A 24,690-nucleotide genomic window follows, 5' to 3' on the forward strand; every position below is an offset into this window, starting at 1 on the left:
GGAACATGCTCAGTCCTCTTTCTCGATAATAAACATACCCGGTCCTTAGGAGCTCTGATCGGTGAGGAAAGGAATTGTAACCACCACTGCAGAGATATGTCTTCAAATATATTTAACATTTGTAAAAAAACCCACGAACCACCACTAACTGCCACATCCACATGTTAATTGACTTAACATGAACTTAGACGCCGTTTAAAAAACACTACTCGGCTCTCGGAGCAAAGGTGCTCGACAGACGAAGCCCAGTTCCTTGCCATCGCTAACTTCTCAAAAATTTAAACGAGCGCCATTATTCAATTTCAATAATTTAGAATAAAGTGCTAATTTTCGCAAATTTCTCTCTACCTGCACTTCAAAAATTTCAAGTCTTTCTCCGTTGGAACCCTCTCTTCTCCTTCTCGATCCCCAAACAGAAACCCTATCCTCAAACTTGAAACCCCAAATCCTATCTCTCTACCGTTCTCTGTTTTTTTTGGCTAGAAAACCCCAAACACTAAATCCCTACTCCAACTCTCTTTGAGTTCGATGAGGAAGAAGGAGGAGTTCGACGAGGTCAATTCCCTCTCTATCAATGTCTCTCACATTTAGTTTCAATTGTTTGCACTTAGAAATCTATTGGGTTTCTACTCCAGAATGGGATCTTTTTTGTAGACGCTGGTAGATCCCAGGACGAACTGGTTAGCCAGCCAGCACGTGAAGGCCGTCTCCCGCTGCCTCCGTTACTACGGTTCGTTCTTCACTCAAAACTCTACGTGACTTTGAAATGTTTTCTTTGATTTTTGTGCTGGCTAAATTCGATTTGGGAAATTAGGGCACGACGATATGTACGATCCCTACTACGATTTTGATATCAAGGAGGCTCTGGAACGGCGACCCAGGTTGATTTTGACGCTCACAACCAGCATCTCAAGCGTGCCTTGGACCTCTCCATGAAGCACACCTACCTCCCTGAAGATCTTTAGGTATATCAATTCGCTCTTGGTTTACTATTCTGTTCATTTTAATTTTTGAATCCATAAAGCTGTGAAATTTGATATGGATTATGATTATGTGATTCGAATGAATGAAAGATTGTGCTTTTGTAATTTCTGATGAGAACTATGCTAATCTTGTCTGACCCACAAATGTTCAAGCTGACCCAGATTTGGATTTTGGATTTGAAAATTAAAGATTGTGGCTACTTTGAATTGAATGGAGTTCTTTTTTTGGTCTGTTCTCAGAAAGCATGAGATATGTGAAAAGAAGCAGGCAGATCTGGGGCATAGACCGATTACAAGGTTAGAATTTGAGTCCTTAAACTTTTTTGGTATTCACTTTTAGTTTCAATTGTTTGGCTATTGAGTTAAAGTGAGGTGAAAAAAGTGAATATTTGAATTTGGGATGTGGATAATTTCAAAAATTAGATCTTGGATCCTTCAGTTTTTAAGATAGCAATGATTTTCATGCTTGAAATTGAGACAATATTCATGAGTGAATGTGTGGAGGAAAAATATAACCTTTTTTTTACTGGTTTATATCTTATGTAATCGACTTTGAGTCAAAGAAATGTACATCTAGGCACTAGTCCAGGTTCCTACAATTGAGATCTATCGAAAATCGAAATCAGTCTGCCAATTGATGGAGCTGGTCTACTTCATTAATGTACCATAGATAATGTGACCAACCCTTCTTAATCTCTGGTTAATCTATGAAGTACTTAACAAACAAAATAATTGATGAAAAATTTTGTCTATGAATAAATTTGTGATGTATCTTGGATTGTCTGTACTAACTTACTATAATGGGTGTGTGCAACTGTAGATATATGCAATTATGGTTATGAACCTTTTGGTCTAAGTAAGAAGCCATAAGACTTCAACAAGTATGTTGTGCTATGATTACCCTGTCTATATATTTGTCCTTAAGAATTATTTGTAAATGATCTATACATATATCACTTAATTTATGAGGAATCCTCTATTTCATTGCAGATACCAAGCATATGAGTTGATCCACGCTCGATGGGCTATGCTCGGTGCTGCTGAGTTCATTATCCCAGAGGCCTTCAACAAGTTTGGTGCTAACTGTGGACTTAAGGTTGTTTGGTTCAAGGTTGACTTAAGTGCTAGGCTAATAAGATAAAGTTACAAGATAATTTGATGACAATGTCATTAACGAGTGTTCCATATTCATGACTTATGTATGAAATTCATAGGAAGTTTGTTGCTGCACAAATTTAAAGTACTCAGCAATTGAGTCAAGACATAACTACTAATCCTACTGTGATTAATTTTTTACTTCACTGAGCTCAGTGAGCTGTTTTATATTATCTAATGGGCGGGTGTGATTTATATGAACAGGAAATTAAGAAACCCTCAGATGGTTTTGGAGATTGTATATTCATAGATGAGGAATTCAAGTCATCTGAAGAACAAGCTGACCAGCCAGAGCCAATGTTCATAGAACAACCAGAAGCAATTCGTAATGAAGCCAATGATATGGTAATCCTTATTCTTGTAAAGCTTTTTGGATTGTCTTTGTTTATGTTGTCTTTGTTTTATTGTCAAAACACATCGTACTGATTCTGAATTGAAACTTAAATGTTTCATAAGGAGGTTGAAATGGAGGATATCATGGAGGAGCCACTTGTGGATATTGAAAGCTGCGATTTAATACAGTAGAGCTTTATTGTAGTTCATGAATCATGACTAAAATTAATGTTTTTTTTTGTCAAACCATTATCCATAATTAAATGGCATTCATTATTTGTGTAATTTTTAATTTTAATAAATAATTTAGCGATGGTAATTTTACCTTTGCTGGCTAGGTTTTATATTTATTTTATAAATAAAATTTAAGAATGGCAATTTTACCGTTGCCAAATTAGTAATGTTCGCGACAAAATTTTATGTCACAAAGTCTTACGACGGTGAGGCTTTTTTGTCGCCAAATCTTTTAGCGAAGGCTAAAAACCGTTGCCTTGAGCAATGGCGTTGCCAATTTTAACAACGGACGAATTGCCGTCATGGTGAGCTGAATAATTTTTTGTAGTGTCACAATGCGGACTGTGTGATTAACTTATACTCAATATAAGACTTAAATAAAGATGAAAAACTCAAAAATTGAGTAAGGGGATTCGAACCTCAAATAAGGTGTATAATTAATTTATATATAGAAAAATGCCTACCACCTAGATCCACCCTTGACCGGTACATTCATGTTTCTTACTGAAGTAAACCCAACAATCTCAATTGGGGAGTGATATGCAAATTCTTTTTTTTACTACAATAAATAAATTTTGATTCTAATGTTATTTCTACTTCGGAGAATCAACCAAAAGAGGGAGCAGTGTGAGTTACAAGCTAGGAGTGTGGATATCACTTTCCTTAGTGATCAATCAATTCAAATTCTTATCAAGAATTTAATAGAACACATGTTACTATTAAATTGTGTCATTTTTTTAAAGATGACATTTCTATTCCATCACAATGACTATAACGTTCACTAGAATTGACCCTACAAAAAAAGAAAGAAGAGAGCACTTTCGCGCTAAAGAAACTAAATATTAAAGATTGAAACTGAAACAACTAAATTCCATGTTGAAAATTGATTTTTCATCTTTGTACACTAGTGAAACACGTACAAAACAACAATACCCTACATCTCATTCCTTTGTTCTAATCAAAAGGAACGTGGGTGAGAATGATTCAAGTTCTAACATTGTTGGATATTAATAACACGAAAGGAAATGATTAATGACATGCTTAGTTACTCGAAATGAAGTTGTATTCTCCCCGGAATCAATTCCATTCTGGTGTTTACGTCTGTAGAGGAATGGAATTTGTGGTAGGTCCCACCATCCAAATCCGAAATGAATTCCAGAAAAGACCCAGAATTGTAATACTGAGGGAGGAGGTCGGAAGGGGGGGGGGGAATGACAAATTCTTCCAAAAATATCCTCATCCAATTAACTACCCAACCCTAGTAAACATGCCTTAGTCTTGGGTAGCCATTATTCACAATAACTGAAGAGAAGAAACGAAAGAAACGTTGCGGCTACAAGATAAACCTAGATCCCAAGTTGTGGTAGTGTTTTTATCCTTTGTTCTTCGATCATCTTCTCTATTTTGTTCTCTTTACTACATCACAAGTGGGCATGATCTTTGTTGAAATCTTCACAAGGTTTAGCTTCGATCTTTTTTTTTTACTCGAAATCTATCCAATAATTTGATACCCAATGTTGAGCTTGTGAGGAAATTGGGCATACCTTAGTCTGGGTAATACCCATTTAATGATTGCTTATGCTAATATTATGATGAGAAACTGAGCATGTCTCAGTGTATTACCCAATATTAAGCTTGTGAGGAAATTGGGCATGCTCAAACTTCTTTTTAAAAAATCAGATTTGGGATTTGTCAATTTTGGAAATGGTATTGAAAATTCGGAATAGTATGGTTCAATGGATATATGTTATTTTTGTTGAATTGAAAATTCATAATTATTCATCCATTGTGATATATTTCTTCCTCGACATCGACACCCTCCATAATTAGTTAGGTTCGAATTCATGTTTACTTTCCAGTGTTATCCAAATTAAACAAGAACTATTTAACAATTCCTTGATTCAAGAGGAGAAAATTCATAATTATGCATCACTTTTAAGACCCTAGGATGTTTATGCTGCCAATCATGTGCTTCCCCTTACCCTTATCACTTTGAATAGAAGTTGACTGTCTGATTGGTATTCAGTATGGTCGATAATGTGGATGGTAGGAATGTTGATATAACTAAGGCTGATAATTGTTTCTCCTGGTTTTTTTTCTCTGAAGTTTGTGTTTCTACGAACAATGAAAAGGTGTTGTTAGGCTGCTTAGTGTTTTGAAGAATTGCAAAAATCTCTTTTACTATCCTAATTTGATGCGGATTTTTCTTAGTGGAGTGTAGTTTCAGTCCTCTGCCTTTAGTATTGTTTCTACTTTCTAGCTATGTCTTATGTTCTAAATTCTTGAATGCTGCAACAATGAACTTTGAATGTGTGTTGCAAAGATGGCTGGGCTGATATAGGAATGCCTGGTCAGTTTATTCTTGGCTATTCCGTTGTAGCAATGTTTTATCCCAGTCCATTCCTATATAATTGGATAGAGCAATGTTTCCGTCTATAAAAATGCCAACTCTTGAGTGATGTTATAGTACTCAATAGCAATCATGATGCTAGTTAATTACCAAAATATGCTCCATCTAGACTAGTAGGTTTTCAATTTCTGCTTATTTTGTACTGTGTTTGAGTATTGGGTAATAGTATTTGTGGGAAATCTCTGATCAACTTGATATATATACTGATTAAGTGGGTAGAACCAAAGCAAATGCCTGCAATTTTTGCTTATTTTGTACTGTGTTTAAGTTTCTTGTGTATTGATCAATCACTCAATTGGGCAATAGTAGCTTTTGCTGTAAGTATAGATTTTTGGGAAATTTCTGATCAGCTTCTGATATACATTGATCAAGTGGGCAGAACCAAAGCAATTGTACTGTATAGCTTCACTGATTTTATGAATTTCCAACGTTACATATTTGTTGCATATTTTGATCAAGTGTTACAAAGGAAACATTGATGAGAGAGTTTTATCCAATTTGTAAAAAGGTATTTTAGTAATTAACTTAAATTTATCGTAAGTAAACAACAACAATTGTAATTAGTTTAATTCTCATTCCTCCGTATTATTTCATTCCGTCTCTCATTCCTTACGATTCCTATTCCATATTAAGTCTATTCCAGATAAGTAAACACGAACATTTGCAAATCAGTATCACTACCATTGGACATTGGCCTCTTCGGTTCTCTGGCTACTAATTTAAACACTACAATTGAAATTTGAAAGTGCTCCTTGTGCGTGAAGCTATATGTATCTAAAACTAAAATCCCATCATGGGTTGTAGAAAGGCCATATAGAAAATTGCCCACTAAAGGGGACAACCACTCTTGGTGTACCTAAATCGAAATCGGGCCTGGATTTCATGATATATAAGAGAAGTCCAGCTCCACCCTGATCAAAAAAAATCATGTACCCAAAAGAGAAATGGAGAAGCAAGAAAAGCTAGATTAACGCAAAAGCCAGTCTACTAGCTAGAGAAATTATTATATATACTTGTCACATATCTTACGTGGCGTAACTCCTTAATATTATTGGTCCATTTTTTACTGTGATTGTTTTTGATTGGTTCTTATATATAAATGATTTTTTTATATCATTTTCATCACATGCATGTTAATTATATCATGACGTAATATGATTGACTGTGTACATTACATGGTAATGCCACATGGTGTAGGGGGTACAAAATAATTACTTAGCTAGCCATTATCATTGATTGTGAAGAACAAACCTAGAAGCTGCTTGACAATCACCAGAACACGGTTACTTAGCTATCCGATGTCAGCGGGTTATTGCATATTGGATTGTGACTTATTCATGTTCTTATCGTTCACCTTATACTGAATGTCAAACATAATATAGAGTCCAAATTAAACGCACAGAAATTACTGTTTTCTTGTACAAGTGTGGGGTTTGGCTGCCTAGCTATTCAAATAATAGAACAAGTAGGAAGCAGGACATGTAAGCTGATGAAGAAGGCGGGGTTACGCAATTGGACTTCTCCAGTCTCCACACCTCGATCTTGTTCTTGTTCTTGTTCTTGTTAGGACTTTCTTTGCTTCCAACGTAATCAAATTTGTCACTTCCAACTAAAAATCTCAAACAATCATTACAGATAAAAAAACATATGCCATGCACATTGTATAATATATCTTTACAACTTTTCCTTTTGTCTTAATTAATATTTCCTAATATTCACGAATCATTCCAAAACGGCCGGCAGGCGACCTTAGCGTCTCAATGACCATGCGACTTCGACGACGACGTTGATGAAGATAAGGAAATGCTCCCTCCACCTGAGGCCCCATACAACAAATCCGACAGGTAATTGTCTAAATTCTCAGGGGCATATCTGACCAAGGAGTCCACTCCGCACTCCCTCCTCAACCCGACTCTGTGCATCTCGTAAAACTTCTGGTAAACCGGCACCAGCTTCCTCGCCACCGAAACCTTCAGCTCGTCTCGGAGTTTCGGGTCGGTCACAACCCATGAAGATTGCTTCTTGTACACTTCTTCAAAGGCTGCCTTGAATTGCTGGAAGAATTTTTTGGCCTGGTCGGAAGAAATCTCAGCCGTTGGATTTTCCGGCAATGAAGCATAAACCTTGCTCCATCCCATCCGCTCGTAGTTTCCGGCGTATTGCTTAACCTTGGACTCGTGCTTGCCGATCCAATAGTCTCCGAGCAAGTACTTGAGATTGGAGTTGAGAACCTTAGCGACAACATATTGCAAGTTATTGGCTAAGAACAAATATGAAAGCGCCACATCCTTGTACAGCTTGGCCTTGCCGTCGAGCTTGCAGAGCAAAACAAGAACCAGCCAGGCTATCCGTACTGAAATCGGTGATGACTCGTCGACGTCGTTGCAGTCGAAGTAGGCTTCCGGCAAAGGCGTCTGAAGCGTCAAGGGGAAGTCAGCAAAAATATCCAAGAGTATTTCGGTGTAGTCGGTTAGGAAAGTGATGTAATTCATGACATAACGCGTGAGAGGGTGGACCCCACCGGCCGGGACGGCGATTTTGGAAGGGTCCTTCTGAACGGCAGCTTCGAAATCCTCGAGCATAGTCCGGACGGCCTCGCCGAGCTTGATGAGGGAGTTGACACCCAAGGATCGGATGGCCGAGGTCGACTCGAATGAGAATATGGACTCTATTTCCGGCCAGTGGTCGGATATTGCCTGGTACAAGTCGAGAGTCCGGAACATTTTCTCCGGAGATTTCTTGCATTTCGCCACCAGTTCCGGGAAGCTGAACAGTGTTGTGGCGGCCTCTTTGGAAATCTCGGTGAAGCAAGACTCCCTTATGGAATGAGAGGAAGAGAAGACGTAGTCGCAGAGTAGCCTCTCACCGTAGAAATGAGTTTTCACGGCGACTTTGACGGCGTTGAGCCAGTTCTTGATTTTGGTCTCGAGTACATTCCAGTCCATCTTCTGAACCTGAGAGAGGCTCAGCTTCTCGACTCCGCGATGGTACAGTGCTTCATCTATAATCGATTTTCTGATGATCTTGTATATCTTGACACACTCTTTTCCATAACCGGCGGATATCATACAGTCGGCAATGGATTTCAAATCCTCCATAGCGACAGTTGCAATTGGCTCCCCATCTAGAAGAGTCGACTCCTCCTCCGACTCGGATTCCAAATCGGAAACGCTGGACCGAGCTGTGGAGGCTCTGGACGACACCGTCTCGGCGTCCAGATTCTCTCTGTTATCCGACAAAATCAAGTAGAATTCCTTCTGGAGTCTCTTCATGGCCGCCTGCATCAAAGTCTGGGCAGTAATGAGCTTCTCGGCGCTGGTGTCTTGAGAATTAACGAAATGGTGCATGGCCGACTGTAAGTCCCGGACGCATTTGAGATACAACCGGGCCTCGCTGCGGTCGTCGCGGAAGAGGGAGGTGAGCACAGTGTAAGATGAGTCGTCGTCGGAGTCCCATTTCGTGATGAGGGTCTGAGCGATTTCTATGTTCTCCTCCATCAACGAGTCGGAGAAGCTGTGGCGTGGTGAGGAAGGTGGTATAGTGCTGCCTCTGGATGGAGAGTTTGAGGGTGATGGAGATGCTGATCTGAAGAACAAGTTCCTCATCCTCAATGCTACTCTTGGATTCTCAGTTTCACTGGTTTAGAGTTATTAATGTGAGAGATCGAAGAGAAGATTGATTTGGGTTTTGTTTGTGTAGTATGGATGAGAAAGAGAGAGGGTTTTTGAGATTGAGAGTAGTCGGAGCGGGGTGGTATATATAGACGGAGCAAGGGTGGGAAAGTACTGACTATTATGCATTTATGCATGTGTAGGTGTCGACGTCAGGTTCTAAATATGTTGTGTGTATTGAACAACAGAGATATCTACGTACGCGGTCTTGCGTTTTTTAATGGGTGGACTGTGGGGTTGTGTTGAGTTGTGGATTATGTGAGGGTTTGTATGTGATTAATGGTAACGATAGTTACTATTGCTAGTCCCGGAGAGCTAGGACACCAAGGAAAGTGCCCGCCTTCTTCCTTACCGGCCAAAGTGAAGGATCTAGGGGATAGGCAGAAAAGATTTCACGCTTTGTTTTGGGTGAATTGAGTCACTATTTAACCAAATTTGGTACCAGGGGCGGTTGCATAAGTATGAATTGGGTCACACAATATGGTTTGATGAAAGTAGCGTATAGAGTTATTTGAAGGTGTTTAGTTTGGAAAGGAAATTATCATTCTGATTTAGTTAATAATACGATTGCATTGGCAGTTCATGGTAGAATAGGTTGAGTGTTGTCGTAAATTAGTTTAAATTCGGCTGTTTTTTGTAATTTTCGTGTGTTTTATGCTAAGGAATATATATTCCATAATACAAGTGAAACGCATGTAAACTGCAAAAGCGGCCGAAACTAATCTAATATACTAGAACGGTCTACTTATTCTACAAACAACTGCCAATGTAATTGTATCATCGACTAATCAAAACAATAAAGCGCAAAATGGAATCACTATTTTATCCTCTAGACGCCTAAGACATCAATTGATGTATGGTTCGAGGGAAAAAATGCCGAAAAAAAACATCATTTAGCCCTACCCTATCATTAAAATGGAATCACTATTCTATCCTCTAGACGCCTAAGACATCAATTGATGTATGGTTCGAGGAAACCAGAATATCGCAAATACATTCAACTGATTCAATAGACGAAAATATGGCAAAGAATGAAGCAGGGATTTGTCTGGGTAAACCCTACTCAAATTTTTTTTTTGGTCAATGAACCCTACTCAACTAGTTGTTCGGTATATTGCCTAACTTACTACATGAAATTGTCCACCATATTGATGATAAACTTATTCAATTGTATCTAGTCAGTCGATCGAAAAATTCAAACCCATATACATTTCTCCCAATTGAATTGTACGCATGACATTATCCACCACACACACACACACACACACACACACATATATATATATATATATAACGTGAATCTACCATTGACGATAACGTACTCTTGCTTCATACATAATCCCATTATAATTAACAACTCTGTGACGCTCATAATCTACCTAGCATCCATCATCCATGGCCACCACTGCCCTTTTGATTACCTATGAATAGGAGTTCTTTAATGAACCACGTACTGATTGAGAGACCGATGAACAATGAGACCCAGTCTTAATTAATTTCAGCTTCGAGTTTGTGTATTAATTGAATGCAAGAGAGTTAAATAGTACTAGTAGTTGTTCCAGAAATGAGGACAAGCAGCTTCCGACTCAATTCAAAAATGTCAAGGCGTTTACTTGCATTCAAATATGTCCTTTGGTTCTTACCAAAACTCAAAAATGCAGTTGAAAATTCAATTGGTTTTTGACCCAGTTCTACGTCCACTTTGAAGACTTCGTAGGAAAATTTAATTGATTCATAGCTGTAATGTACGTCCAGTGCTACAAGGACAAGGTATATCATGACTAGTTCTTCAATCATCAAACGGTTTTGGACTGGTTTTGATGTCATTGCTTCCTATGGTGATCACGTGAGATTAGTAATGAAGGAACAATATATATAGGAAAAATTTTCCTAAAAAAATAGTACATAAAGTTAGCTCCAATATCCATTTGTAATTTGATATACCAAAATTTATAATCTAAAATTTACGTGGCATGCGTTTGCAGGTCAGAGACTGAGGATTGGGAAAGAAAGTACCCAAATTACCCTTTGGTAAATGAATATTAACATGAAATTAATGGCGTTATTGACATTATGTATTTATGTTGAGAAGAACTTGAAATTTCATGCATGAAAATATATGTTTTGAAATTTAGTACTATTTTCATTACTCAGCCATGTAATTTGATATAGCAAAATTTATAGGCATAAATGCCGATTTGCACCTCAAACTTGGCTGAAATTGTCAATTTGCACCCCGAACTTGCATTTGAGTCAATTTACCTCCTAAACTTGGTAAAAATTACTGATTTACACCCCGAACTTGTATTTGAGTCAATTTACCTCCTAAACTTGGTAAAAATTGCCGATTTGCACCACATTCATTAAATTTAACTGTTTTTATCCAATTTTGCGTCACATGTCATGCACATGAGGGGTAATGTTGTCATTTTCTATTTATATTTTTCTTAAAAATAAATAAAAATATTCTTTAAAATGAGGATTATTTTGTTACTCAAATTATTTATTTACATCTTTTTTTCTACCTACTTAACCCTATTTTGAATTATATATTCAATATACCCACCCATTCAAATATAGTGTGTTGTGTATAAATATATTTTTATATGTACACATTGTTGGAGGATGAACAAAACGAGAATAATAACGACGTAATAGAACAGAACATAACCGTTTATTGATTGATAATGAGGCCAATATATAGGCATTACATAACCACAATCATGTAGGATTCGGAGTCCTAATCTATTACAGAGATGCGAATCTATCTCTAACATGAAATCTAATAAGGCTAAGACACACACAATGGTAGAATAGTAATTCTCACGGAACACACATTTATTTTTAATTTTCAATGTATTTATTTATTTATATTTTTTCTAATATCTTTTAACATACCATATCACATAAAATAATAAATATATAAATCAATAACATGTTTCGAAAAAATAAACATTGTAGCAAGTGTTCCTCTTAAGTAATTTTATTAATTTATTTCATTATTCAATATGAATAAATATATAATGACAATATTACCCCTTAAATGCATGACATGTTACGCAAAATTGGATAAAAACAGTTAAATTTAACGGATTGGTTGCAAATCGGCAATTTTTACCAAGTTTAGGAGGTAAATTGACTCAAATACAAGTTCGGGGTGTAAATCGGCAATTTTTACCAAGTTTAGGAGGTAAATTGACTCAAATGCAAGTTCGGGGTGTAAATTGACAATTTCAGCCAAATTTGGGGTGCAAATCGGCATTTATGTCAAATTTATAATCTAAAATTTGGTGTACATAATCTCATAGTGGGTCAAACTTCAGGTACACTTAATAAAAATTTTCCATATATATAAGAGATTAGGGTTTGTTGATCGGGTCCGGCCGGTTAAATGCCAACGGCAACGTTGAAGAACATTCGAATTTTGAATATTTCCTATTAGTTAATTTCAAGATTCGAGTTTGAGATCTTTAAGTAATGGCCTTTTAGCTCAATGTACGGAACATTTGAAACTAGCTCATGAGATGTCATAATGAAAATAAAAAAGACTTATTTTCCAACTATAGATCTTAATTACGCATGCATGCATGAAAGATTTTGAGCTAATGGTAAACTTTCTTGCCCACTAATCTAGTAACGTACTTGAGAAGTTGAGAGTACGTAACAGTACTCAGCTAGCGAAGGATAGGAACACTGCTACATGCATGATGTATACCCATATGATGCAAGTGTCTATCACCAAGTACATGCTAGCTATTACCACTATAAGTCTATAACGATCGCGACTTGATATCGTACAAATATGCGAATTAGCTCATATATTTACTTTTACCTACCGAAGAAGCCGACCTGGCGACCTCTATATATAATTATATATATAGTACAGTATTGTTATTAGATACTTTGATTTTTTTTGTTAATCTAGTATACATCAATGTATGTTATATATTTCATATTCAACGGTTGACAACAGATATTATTTTTTTGATCTCACTCATAAAATAATATCGACCGTCGGATGTGGAATGTATAACATACATTAATGTATACTATAATTTTCTCTTTTTTTTGGGGTCAATAGATACTTTGTCATTACCTTGTCTTATGTTGTGTTACCTATTGCTTGAAGCCCTTGAAACATTCCAAACCTAGTCCATGCCTTGATTCTCATGGAATTATCTTTTTTGTCTCTTAAAATAACTATAAGTTTAACGTACTATATATTGTGTTGCATATTTGTATTAGGCCAACAAAATGTGGGACAGGAGAACGCTATTGGCACTTTCAACTTTGAAACAAAATAAGAATTACTAGATGTAAGATTGACCAAGTAGATTAATTAGCTAATTAATACTCAAATATTCAAGATATATAAGACCGTGTTCCCCTCGAGTCATCATATGATCATATCTGATCCGTTGTGTATTACATTCATTCTTGTTTCCTTTTGTTTGTCGTAAGCTCTCACAACACTAGGAATTATATAAGAATGAACCTGGAGTTGATTTTTTTCCTCTTATCAGTGGTCTGTTGGTGAGCTTATGAATCGAATGGAAGTTGATATTGTAATTTTTAGCAGGAAAATCGAATAGTGGTAACTGCTTTTAAGCACTAACGACCACACCTACAGAAAGATCCATCACCTTCATGGGTACGAGAATCAGAGATCCCACAAGGGTGACAAGGACATAACCGTAGCAAAGGATGATCTTTCACAAATATTAAACCACGATTACAGGAAATGAAACCCTAACATGATGGGATGCATGTGATTCATTTCTCCATTACTTCATCTTCTGTGACTCCTGAACAACTTCGATTCCTCAAGGTGTATCTAATAATCTTAAACATTCAAACAAAAGAGAGCTAATTCAAAAATTGCATGCGTGAAGTATAAATGCGTGTAGGCCGGAGAGTAAGAACTCGATCAACCATAATATTCGAACTGCGAACCTAAATAATGCTCAAGTACGACTGTACGAGTAAGTAGCAAAGAAACAGAATAGCGAACAGAGTTTCAAATATGGATGAATTCATTAAAAAAACAAAAGATTGATCAAAATACGATCATATTTCGCGTTACATGTGACATGATATGGTAAAATAATGGCCGTTCGTCTTCAAATTTCGTATTCCTTGAGTTTCTTACAGAAATCTTTCTCCTATTACCCATGTCATTTATCAGCATTTGACTTTGGAACGAGGTATGCCCATACTGAAAAATGAACAAAGCAATTGAAAACGTGGGGATTATGTACTGATTATATCCTGGCACAAAAATTTATATATACGTCTATGCTTGACTTCAACTAGAGATCTCTAATTAGTTTATATCATTGATTCACATGAATCATTCGATATGCGCATGATACCTAAAAGCTGTAACCTAAAACGTACAATTGCAGGAGCTAGCATGGAGAAACTCCTGTAAGTATTACTTATCAACGTACAGCTATAATTATCATTATCAATTCGATCAAGCCATGCATAGTAGGCACTTCTGGCATTTATGTTTTGGACTTAAATTTGTTGTGGAAATAATTGGCCTGTATGTCTGTATCTGTATGGCTGCAGATTCTTTACAACTCATGGGTTTCTAGCTATTTGTGCTGCTTTCATCACATCAAGCTGTGAGTTCTTGTGCATGAGTTGGAAAGAGTATTTCATTATTTATGCATTTTGCATGGAGTCTAGAAATGGCGACAGTCTTGAGTCAATTCTTTTACGCTTATCGGGCTCGCATTACGTCCGCTGTTCACAGCATGTAAAACCCTAGCCGGCCGTTACGTCCCAAACCTTCCAACATTGCAGAGCTGAACAAAGACTACGCGTCGTTTATGGAAAAGTACGTTATTGTCATAACGTATTCAACAACTTGGTGATTACAAAACTCAATGATCATGTAACATTACTTACTTTAGATGATATATCCTTCTATTTGTATAAATCATGAAGACTAATTTCTCAAAGGGTCCCAAATTAACTCGATCTAAAGGCTAAAGCTTCGATCTCACTGAGGACGTGATTATCTGCTTTGCTAGCTAGCTAGTTGCAGACGTCGCCATCGAGTTTGGTGTCTTTATTGATATAGCAAGCTCACATCTCCAATATGGGGAGACGTTTGATCACTATCTTTGACATCTTGGCATGCAAGATGATATTTCTATATTTTATATGGGAACCGATGGGAAACTTGTAGCCTTGAATCTCCTTCGGTAAACGCAAAGTAGACAATCGGAAACTACCTGACTTCACAATTCACATGAGACTTTCTTGTTTCTAGCTTTGTCACTTTCAGTTACAACTGGAGTCTCATGGGCTTAATTAATTAGTGACACTAAGTAGCCAGGACTATAGGTAATTAGATATCACTCTCCAACTATATATCCCATGTTCTTCTTCCCAAAAGAAATATATATATCCTAAGTTCTATCGATGTTATATACGTACCACACCTTCTTGATATATAATTAAATTAATGCGTGCTTTTTAGTTATTAAACATTTTCGAACATGTTATATCTTTCGATAAATATTTGGTCGATATCATTGTTAAATTAGTACATATATAGCAGTTTATGGAGTTTTTTTTCTCTAGTTTCTATATATGACTCTGGTCTCATGACTATGAGGCAAATATACTTGCATGAGCTTGATCCATTACCATGAGGGTAAATTCCTCCTATGGTACCTGATGTTTGGCTACTTGAACAATTTAGTACATGATGTATGAAAGTGGACAATTTAGTACCTAAAGTTATCAAATTTAGGCCATTTTGGTACTTATGTCATTTTGACCATATTTTCAGGGTTATTTCCGTCATTCTATATCTATTTTACTTCATTTTTTCATAATACCTCTAAATTGTCTCTAAATTATCACTAACAATTTGATAACTCATCAACTTAGTATCTGTGATGATTTACGTATATAAGTTTTCATAATGTAGCTATCAATCTAAATTAATTTTAATTATAAGTAATTAAAAAAATATTTTAATAAAAATTACAATTGCATAAAAGCAATTTATTTCCTTTGCATAAAATAATTAGGATACAATAAGTATATTAAGAAAAAAATTATTTTCAATATATGCGAAGTAGATGCTAAGTGGACTAGATATATCAATTTAATTATCTCCAAAGAGAGGCAGTTATAGGAAGAAATCAAGAAAAATGTGAATTTAATGAGTTTAAGGCTAGAATGACGAAAATAACCCTAAAAATACTATCAAAATTGATAGAGGTACCAAAATGGCTTACAAATGAGAATTTCAGGTACCAAATTGTCAAAATAGCCATACTTTAAGTACCATAGGAGGAATTAACCCTTACCATGACGATTGATGAACATGTATGAACGTAGCAGAACCTTTTATTTTAATCATTTGGTAATGAGGTCATAGACTCGTAACTAATAATTAGTGACCGCTGTTAACTCTTACTCGTCAGGGAGATTTTCCCGGCGAGTTTCTCTAACTTTCAGTCATCCTCCAGACTAGACCAAGAGCGGAACTTGGTCCCACCACAGCAGCCTTCGCAGACTAGTGGTCGACTACCCTCAAGTCCACGCCAACGCCGACCACAACGCCATAAAGTGAGCTCCCCACAACAGTTGAACCACTGTTCACAACAGTAATCTCCCACATCGATATACGGGAAAACTGACACACTTCACATAGCCTATAAAAGAACCATAACATTCTAAAATAGGTAATTGACTCCTTATAAGTCTTTAATCTCCTGCTTGAGAGCCTAATATTTACTAACTTAAGCATCAGAGAGTCATAAATCGGCACTTCATTGGTCTTGACCTCTAATCAGGTTTTGTCTTGTAGACCCCGAGTGGGACAAGGATTTAGACGGAAGAACATTGTTTGACCAGACACCCGGATTAATATTCGAACCTGGCTCATAACAATTGGAGCTAGAAGGAGGGCCCTTTTAGGTGCTCAAACCCTGACCCCCAGTATGATTATCATTAATGACCTTGACCGTACACTGACGAAGACACTGAATCTGGAAAGCTATTCTCGAGCAACAAAACTAAGCCTCCGACTCACGCTACACAATTTCCAAACCCAAATGTAGGCCTGGAAGTTGCGCTTCGGGAATTACATAACCTCCAGGCACTACGAGAGACAGAGACGCTGAAACACATGCCGCGCGGGTCAGGATGACAGAATTGGAAAAAGAACAAAAGTTCCTCCAGGAAACTCTCGAGAATAGGTTATGAACTGACGCTGCTTTGGCTGCGGCATATCAATGCCTACACACTACAGAAAACCTTGTCCCCATTCCTCAGCCCAACTTAAGACCTTCCCATGCCCCAAGAACTTTAAACCCCCAGTAACTTGTATACTTCTCCCACCTTTTGTTATCTAACACCATCCCTGTCACGCCTCTAGTTTCTCAATTCATGGGTGCGTCCACCACTTCCACCATGGAACTTGTAACCGCATAGGGAGATGGTGCGGGTAACCCACCCCACTCCTAGGGTTAGACACAAGCCCAGCCGGCTGATCTCTCCACTCGACTACTTCTTCAACTCAGCCAAACAATAAATATACTTGCCTCCCGGATTGAAGGCATTGAAACTCGAAATACTTCTCGACCCCTACTCTCCGGATATGGTGGGCGTCTGTGACCATTTACCCTTAAGTCTTAATGAAAAAGCGACCTTTTAGGGAATAGCCTTTTAAAATCAGCAAGTATATGGGTAGCACAGATTCCAGGGCCCACTTAGAAAATTTTAAATCTATCCATGCTTGCACACAATACACAAACTCTATGGCTTGTGACGCTTTTCAAGAGACTCTCTCTGATGAGGCTCTGAGTTGGTTCATGAATCTGTCAGCCAATACCATTGATAACTTCTCCTAGTTCTCCAAAAGGTTCCTCAATAGGTTCATCCTCCGGACTAACATTTAACACACATCCGCATCTCGCTTCAAGATCAGACATGATCAAGATGAGTCTTTTAAGACTTTATATCCCAGTGGCAATCCCAACCGCCCAATGCCATGATTTAGACCATATCATTATAGAGATAGCTTTCAGGCCAGCCTGCCACTTGGGACAATTCGTAATGGACATCAATCACTATCATCCACCTTCCTATGATATGTTAACGAAAAAAGCTATCAGGTGGGCTCACATGGAATACCACACATATGGCAACCCAAACTCTTCTAGCTCAGCCGTTCGAAATTCAGCCCTGACCCAACAAACTCAGGCTCAGGTTCAGCAAGTCACCTGTGGAAAGGACCAAACTACTATCAACACAAGCATGAGCCAACATGAGAATTTGATCCGGCCCCAAGACAAACACTCCTATTCAGACCGGCAGCATGGCCGAGGCTGGCAAGACTAACCAATATCCGGCCCAAAACCATCACTCACCCAGTGCCAAAGAGATCATCAAACTTCCCGGCACGAAATTTTCACAACATTAACTATTTCCTTTGAAGAATTATGGAATCGACACAAAGACATCATCCCTCCACCACCCAAAAGAAAGTACCCTAAGAAACCTAACCACCCAGACAATGGTAAATATTGTACTAATCATGATGACTCCGGACATAATATAGAAGTTTGATATGCTTTGTAAAAAGCCATTGAACATTTAATTCAGAATGGTTAATAGCCCTATATAGCCAATGCCATTTAGGTATATGGGCATCCAAGGAGGAGCCCATAATTTCAAAAACAATGGCAAAAAAGTTGCATAAACACCCACCAAGGGTCAGGCCTGGTTTGGCTAAAGAAACATAATGGATCTGCTTGTCAAGTGTCCACCAGATCATTGCATCCGTCTCGGCATTAGACTCGACCCAGATCTCAGGGAGCAACTAATGTTTCCTACCTTCAGACAAACGAAGATGTTTTTGCCTGGTTTTACGTGGATATGACATACATTTCCTTAGATTTTATTTCCCATACATTGAACATAAAGACAAGAGTAAGCTTATCCGGCAGAAGTGTCGTGCCTTCACCCCCGAAAAATATCAGGCAATCCAAGCTAAAGTCCAATAGCTAAAGGACATCAAATTCATCCGGGAAGTGTTATATCCCATATGGATCTCCAATGTTGTAATGGTAAAAAAAAAAACCCAATGGCTCTTGGCAGATGTGTGTGGATTACATCAACTAGAATAAAGCTTACCCCATTGATAGTTTCCCCCTGCCCCGGATAGACCAGCTAGTTGATGCCACAACCAAAGATGGACTCCTTAGCTTTCTCAACGCATGTGCCCGATACAATCAGATCAAGATGCACCCAAATGATTAGGAGCACACAACTTTTGCCACGAATAAAGTCCTCTATTGTTATAAAGTCATGCCCTTTGGTCTACAAAATACATGCGCCACATACCAGTGATGTGTCACTATGATGTTTGAACATGAACTTAACAAAACAGTGGAAGTCTATGTTAACGACATGTCATCAAAAGGAAAACCCATCCGGCCATATTGATAGCTTGTATACAATATTCTCAATCAGTCTCCATCATGGCATGAAGCTCAACCCTCATAAATGTGTCATAGCAGTGGCAGGAGGAAAATTCTAGGGCTTAGTAGTTAGTGAGAGAGGCATTGAAGCTAACCCGGATAAGATTCAGGTAGTTTTAGATATGTCCTCCCCCGCCACCCAAAACAAAGTGCAATGCGTAATTGGCTGGCTAGTAGCATTAGCCCGGTTCATGTCTTAGTTGATATATAGATGTGCCCCTTTCTTTCATATTCTCTAGACCCAGCATAAAGAAAAATTGAGTGGGGGCCAAACCATGAAGCCTCTTTTGTTACATCAATGCATACTTAGCATCAATCATGGCCGACTATACCCCGGTGTCTGGAGAAATCTTTACATCTACCTCGCCGTGTCTCCCACCGCGGTTCCCTCCACCATGTTCCGAAGAGAACATGAAAACGAGTTTCCTGTCTATTATTTCTAGAAAAAGGCTTCAATAACGCATAAACTAGATTTCCGGACATAGAAAAACTCACCCTAGCATTGGTTATTTAGGCTCGACACTTCTGGCAGTATTTCTAGGCCCATAAAATCCATGCTCTCATAAACCATCCGCATTGGCAGATCCTCCAAAAACCTGAAATGTCCGGCCTACTGGTTAAATAGGAAATTGAGTCGGGAGAATTTGATATTAATTTCAAGGCCCGGACCGCCATTAAAGAACAAGCGGCGGTCGACTTCATAACAGAGTTCATCCCCCTTCAGGGAACGGCCGGGCGCTTTCCAGCGGCCCTTTGCCCAGATCAAATATTGGATCTCTATGCTAATAACTCCTCAAATAAGAAGCTTAGTAGGGCATGAATCATTGTCACTGATCCAGTGGGACAAACGTATAAGTATGCTCTCTATTTTGAATTCAAAGCCTCAAATAACACAACAAAGTATGCGTTGGTTGCATCACGTAAGTATTATTATGTGTATTTGTGTGAAGCTACCTACTCTCAAAATTAGGAGGTCAAGTTTTAGTATAGAGGGGAAAAGTAAGAGTATCATACCTAAGAGATTGAGTAACTCCACCCTAACTAGATTACCGCGTATAAAACCTAGAAAACACATGCAAGTCTAGCTTTTTACAATTTAGTGGTGTAAGCCTTTTGAAAGCCACACCACCAATTGGTAATATTTACAATGGAGGGTAGTAAAATGATTATTGAGCTTCTTTTAACAAAACTAAGGCAAAGTAAAAATAAAATAACTAAACTAACAAGTGTAGAGAGTAGATCAATGATAAGAGTAGAGACTTAGGCATATAACCTACCCTTACTTATGCACAAATATAACCCATAATTGATGTGAAACATGTTTGACAAATTTCCCCTAGTGCTTTGGTGAAGCTACTAAGAAACCAACTAATCATGCAATTTAACAAATTCTTTTTGAGCCAAGTTAAACCACACAACCTTAGTCCCAATTATATTACATTATAATACAAGTGGGCTATGTACCACAAGCATAACACCCCCTTAGAGTAATTACACTCATGACACAAGCATTAAGTTCAAAATAAGAAATCCAAGCAACTTAATATTTTCCGTAAGAAACACTAAACCACCACCTAAGGGCTACTCATGCTATGGATTCAAGAAATTGTCAATTTCAAGTTTCTGGTTCATTAGTTTACTAAACATGCTCTTTAGGTGACAAAGCTAGCTAACACATTTAGTAGCATTAAGTATAGAAGCCAATAGATTCACATATGCATTAATAAGAAAATACATTATTGCACAATTGTGGGTAAGGCTAGCCTAGCCTCAACTCCACTACTCACAATACATAGATAAATACATAAAAGTCATCATAGAGTTATACATCATGAAAACACAGAGTGTGTGAGAAAGAATCATAATACCCATGAGCTTCCTAGATGTAAACAAAGAGGATGTGAAACATCAAAGTATAGTATTTTTGGTTTTCTCAAACCCAAAACACTATACAAATCTACATGCACAAAAAGAAGATTAAGAACAAGGCTTCATGAATCTACCACAATTGTGATTGATCAAGAGGTGTAGAATCTTAGAGTTTTGGTTATCAACCCAAGATGCTACACCCCTCTCTCTACACAAACTTGATACTTATGAACTAGGACTAAGAAACTAAGCTAAAACTATGGAAAATATGAAGTTTTGATAGAGTTTGAGTGTGGTAAAGGTTGCAATTCGTTTTTTGGGGAGAAGGAGAGTATTTAGGGTCACAAATGAAGGGTAGAGATGTATGATGTGATTCCCGCAAGTATATATGGTGAATGTAATATAGTATACGGAAGACATGGGTTGTCGTTCCCACGAGGATATTAGCTTAATTCAAAGTATGAAAACCTAAATTACTCACTACTAAAAACAATAAAAACAAGAAACACACATGAACTAAAACAAATAAAGCAACTCTAAATAAAATTGTTCTTATGATTTTTGGGTTTTGAAAGACTTTAATATAACAAGAAAATAACTAGAAAACAAAATTAACAAATGTGAAAACACAATAAGTCTAAAGATCAGAAGTGATTATGATGATGAGCTTAGGCTATCAGAATCAACCACAAACAATCATATCTACTGTTTGACACAACCAATGGATTCTTTTGATTCTAAAGATAACAATTCCCGTATCTAAGTCCAGGTATGACACTTAGACCAAGTTTTTCTTACGTGTATGATACTCTCCAGGTACGGTAGAGGTCGTATATCCTAACATGCAATCTATCCAGGTACGACATAAATTTAACACATAAGACTCATTAAGTTTAGAAAACCAGGGAATCATGCAAAACACTACTCCAGTTACGGCAATAATGTAATTCACAATACTTAATCTCAAGAAGCTAAATAGAATCATATTGCAGGTACGCCTCAAATTCTTCTTCTGATAGCTAGATGCAAAGCCTAAGGGTAGCGAATCTATATAACTTTAACATAAGCAAATCATGCAGAGATTAAGAATTTATCTAAAAGAAACTAGCAATCCATCAATTGAATATCAAAACATGTAGACAATCATGCTAGGGCCTCATCCTAGCCCTAGAAAAGGAGTTTGGCTACTCATGCTTTTAGAAAACATAGCAAATATACTTAAAAACATAAGCAAACTTAATGGATGAATAAGGAGAAGTTGTGATGGCAGCAGCACTCTGTCCGTCTGGAGTGGAATGGTCCTTATGTGCCTTATCAAGATCTTATATATATGTGCATCATTTCCTTCTTCCATAAGGCTTTGAGGAATTTAATCCCAATAAGGTATTGCAACACGGGTCAACCTCCAAAAACATAAGTATGTGGCCCTTAGACAGTCCATAATGATGTCTTAATTATTCTAGAATTTTTCTAAGTCATTCGGGCCTTCAAAACTCGAGCTAATATAACACATAGCATATCCGCGCGTAACCTGAACTGCTCGTACTCAAATTGCCATATCTCCCTCTAGGAATATCGGAATCACGAACCGTAAAATCCTCCGTAAAGCAATGTCGGATCTAATGTCCGAAATTTAGGTGAGCGGAAATTTTTTTAATCTAGAATTGTTAAAACTCTTGGTGACCGAAAATACAAAATTTTAAAGTGTTTTTTTTAGAATGTAGAAGATATATAAGAATTGTAAACCAAAATGGTCAATAAGAAATATTACATAAAACACTATATCAGAATTGTGATACAATCTCCAGTATACTTAAAATGATCAACTATGAGTCAATATCGTTTACATAATCATTCTCACATATACTCACATATATATAGTTTTAATCCAAATTGCCAACATACGTATAACCTATATACCACAATTTGGCTTTAGTTAAAACCTAAAAGCTTATTCTAATTCCAATCTACCAGCCTAAAAATTTCTCGCAAATTTTAGTTTGAAACAACCAAATTATATAAGATAAATTACAGAAGCAAAAGGATAAAAAAAAGATCGATGTGCCTGGATTAAAATGTTTGCACCTTACTTGAAAATGAAGGAATTATAGATATATTGACATGCAAGGGCAATGGAGCTAGGAGCGCAATATATTAGAGACTAATTGAGTTGTGAAGAGGAGCCCTACCTAAATCATAAGTTGAAATGGGAATAACATCACGTTTGACTTCATTCATATAAGTAACACCTAATAAAGCATAGTTGAGATTGGTTTGTTTAAATTTTCTGCCCAAGGAAGCAAAAATTAGTCTCCCCAAATTTAGATGTACAAAAAAAAAATTATACGAGGCTTAATTCATATGCAATCAAAAGGAACGCTGGACACTGACAGCTTGTGCAAATCATAATCATACAAAGCAAATTAAGAACGTACGTATACCATATGCTTAGAGTTAGGGTAGCGGCATGGTGATCGTATTTGATCCCAGACGGCCTTTCTAAAATTTTCAGCACTCAGCACTCATAAATATATATATATATATATACACACACACTAGGTATAGATGTTCGGACAGTCCACACCGTGAAGATTCGGTGATTCCGGCCACCGGCGACGCGCAACGACGGCGCCGATCAGCACAACCGCACTCTCCTCCTTCCGGCGCTCCTGTTTGTGCCGACTGAAATTGCAGCGCCGGCCTACGATGGTCAGAATCTTGAAATCTCTGCACGGTGATAAATTACATATTACTATTCAATATTTACACGCACCTTGTATTCTATGTTAAATAAACAGCTAATGAAATCGAAGGACATAAGAATGAGTAAAACATCAATGTAAGAGCAATGAAGACCTTAGACCCAGCAGGTGATTGCAAAAAAACATATTTACGAATGCAATGACCATTTCCAAGAGAACCGATTTGGGCTTTTTGCTGTATGTGTTTCTCCTTTTGGTTTCTACTGTCTGGTTCTACGTACTTCCCAAAGTTTAGTTGATGTTATTATGTCAATTACGTGTTCCTGGTGGCTCAACCAGTTAATTAATTAGTTAATTGTCAAGATTGATTCATACAGTACTACTCCTTCAACCATGCATGCTGCTGCCTCATATATTGTCGTTTTTTTGTGTCCTTTATCTAGCTCACTCCTTAATTAGTGCTCAGAAATGATTATTCATTCCTTAAATTCCTTAATCAGATGGCCAGTTGAACAATGATGAACTGTTCTTTTTTCTTGGTAGTGAAATCTAGATGAACTTGACAGGGTCATGAATGATATCTTTGGTTTTTGTTGGGTTAGGGGTGGACGGGTGGTACTTGAAATGTGGCCGCCTCTTCTTCTCCGGCCTTTTCCTGCGATAATTATTTGTCATGGGTGATTTGGGGCATTACGTATCCCACGGCTTGCTAAGCTAATCAATGACATACGTGTCATAGTTGTCTTTGATTGAAGTGATTTTCTATCGCTTATCGGCTTGAGACACATAAGTGACCAATGATTTTTTTAGAGTGACTAA

General features: G+C 37.4%; 2 protein-coding genes and 1 pseudogene across 2 annotated transcripts; 2 read left to right on the forward strand and 1 right to left on the reverse strand.

The window, feature by feature from the left end:
• Positions 1-223: 223 nt before the first annotated feature.
• On the forward strand, positions 224-2,794 carry LOC126788038 (cytochrome b-c1 complex subunit 7-2, mitochondrial-like; annotated as a pseudogene).
• LOC126787383 (G2/mitotic-specific cyclin-1-like) lies at positions 1,195-2,663 on the forward strand. Its single transcript, XM_050513278.1, has 5 exons — positions 1,195-1,280; positions 1,974-2,094; positions 2,198-2,200; positions 2,343-2,483; positions 2,598-2,663. The coding sequence occupies exons 1-5, from the start codon at positions 1,195-1,197 to the stop codon at positions 2,661-2,663; spliced, it is 417 nt and encodes a 138-aa protein (XP_050369235.1).
• Positions 2,795-6,760: 3,966 nt separating the features above from the next.
• LOC126786571 (exocyst complex component EXO70H1-like) lies at positions 6,761-8,863 on the reverse strand. The gene has a single exon (XM_050512424.1). The coding sequence runs from the start codon at positions 8,718-8,720 to the stop codon at positions 6,873-6,875; it is 1,848 nt and encodes a 615-aa protein (XP_050368381.1). The 5' UTR covers positions 8,721-8,863; the 3' UTR covers positions 6,761-6,872.
• Between the last annotated feature and the right edge of the window lie 15,827 nt (positions 8,864-24,690).

This window comes from Argentina anserina, chromosome 3 (genome assembly GCF_933775445.1).
Source record: "Argentina anserina chromosome 3, drPotAnse1.1, whole genome shotgun sequence".
In the NCBI taxonomy this organism is placed as follows: Eukaryota; Viridiplantae; Streptophyta; class Magnoliopsida; order Rosales; family Rosaceae; genus Argentina; species Argentina anserina.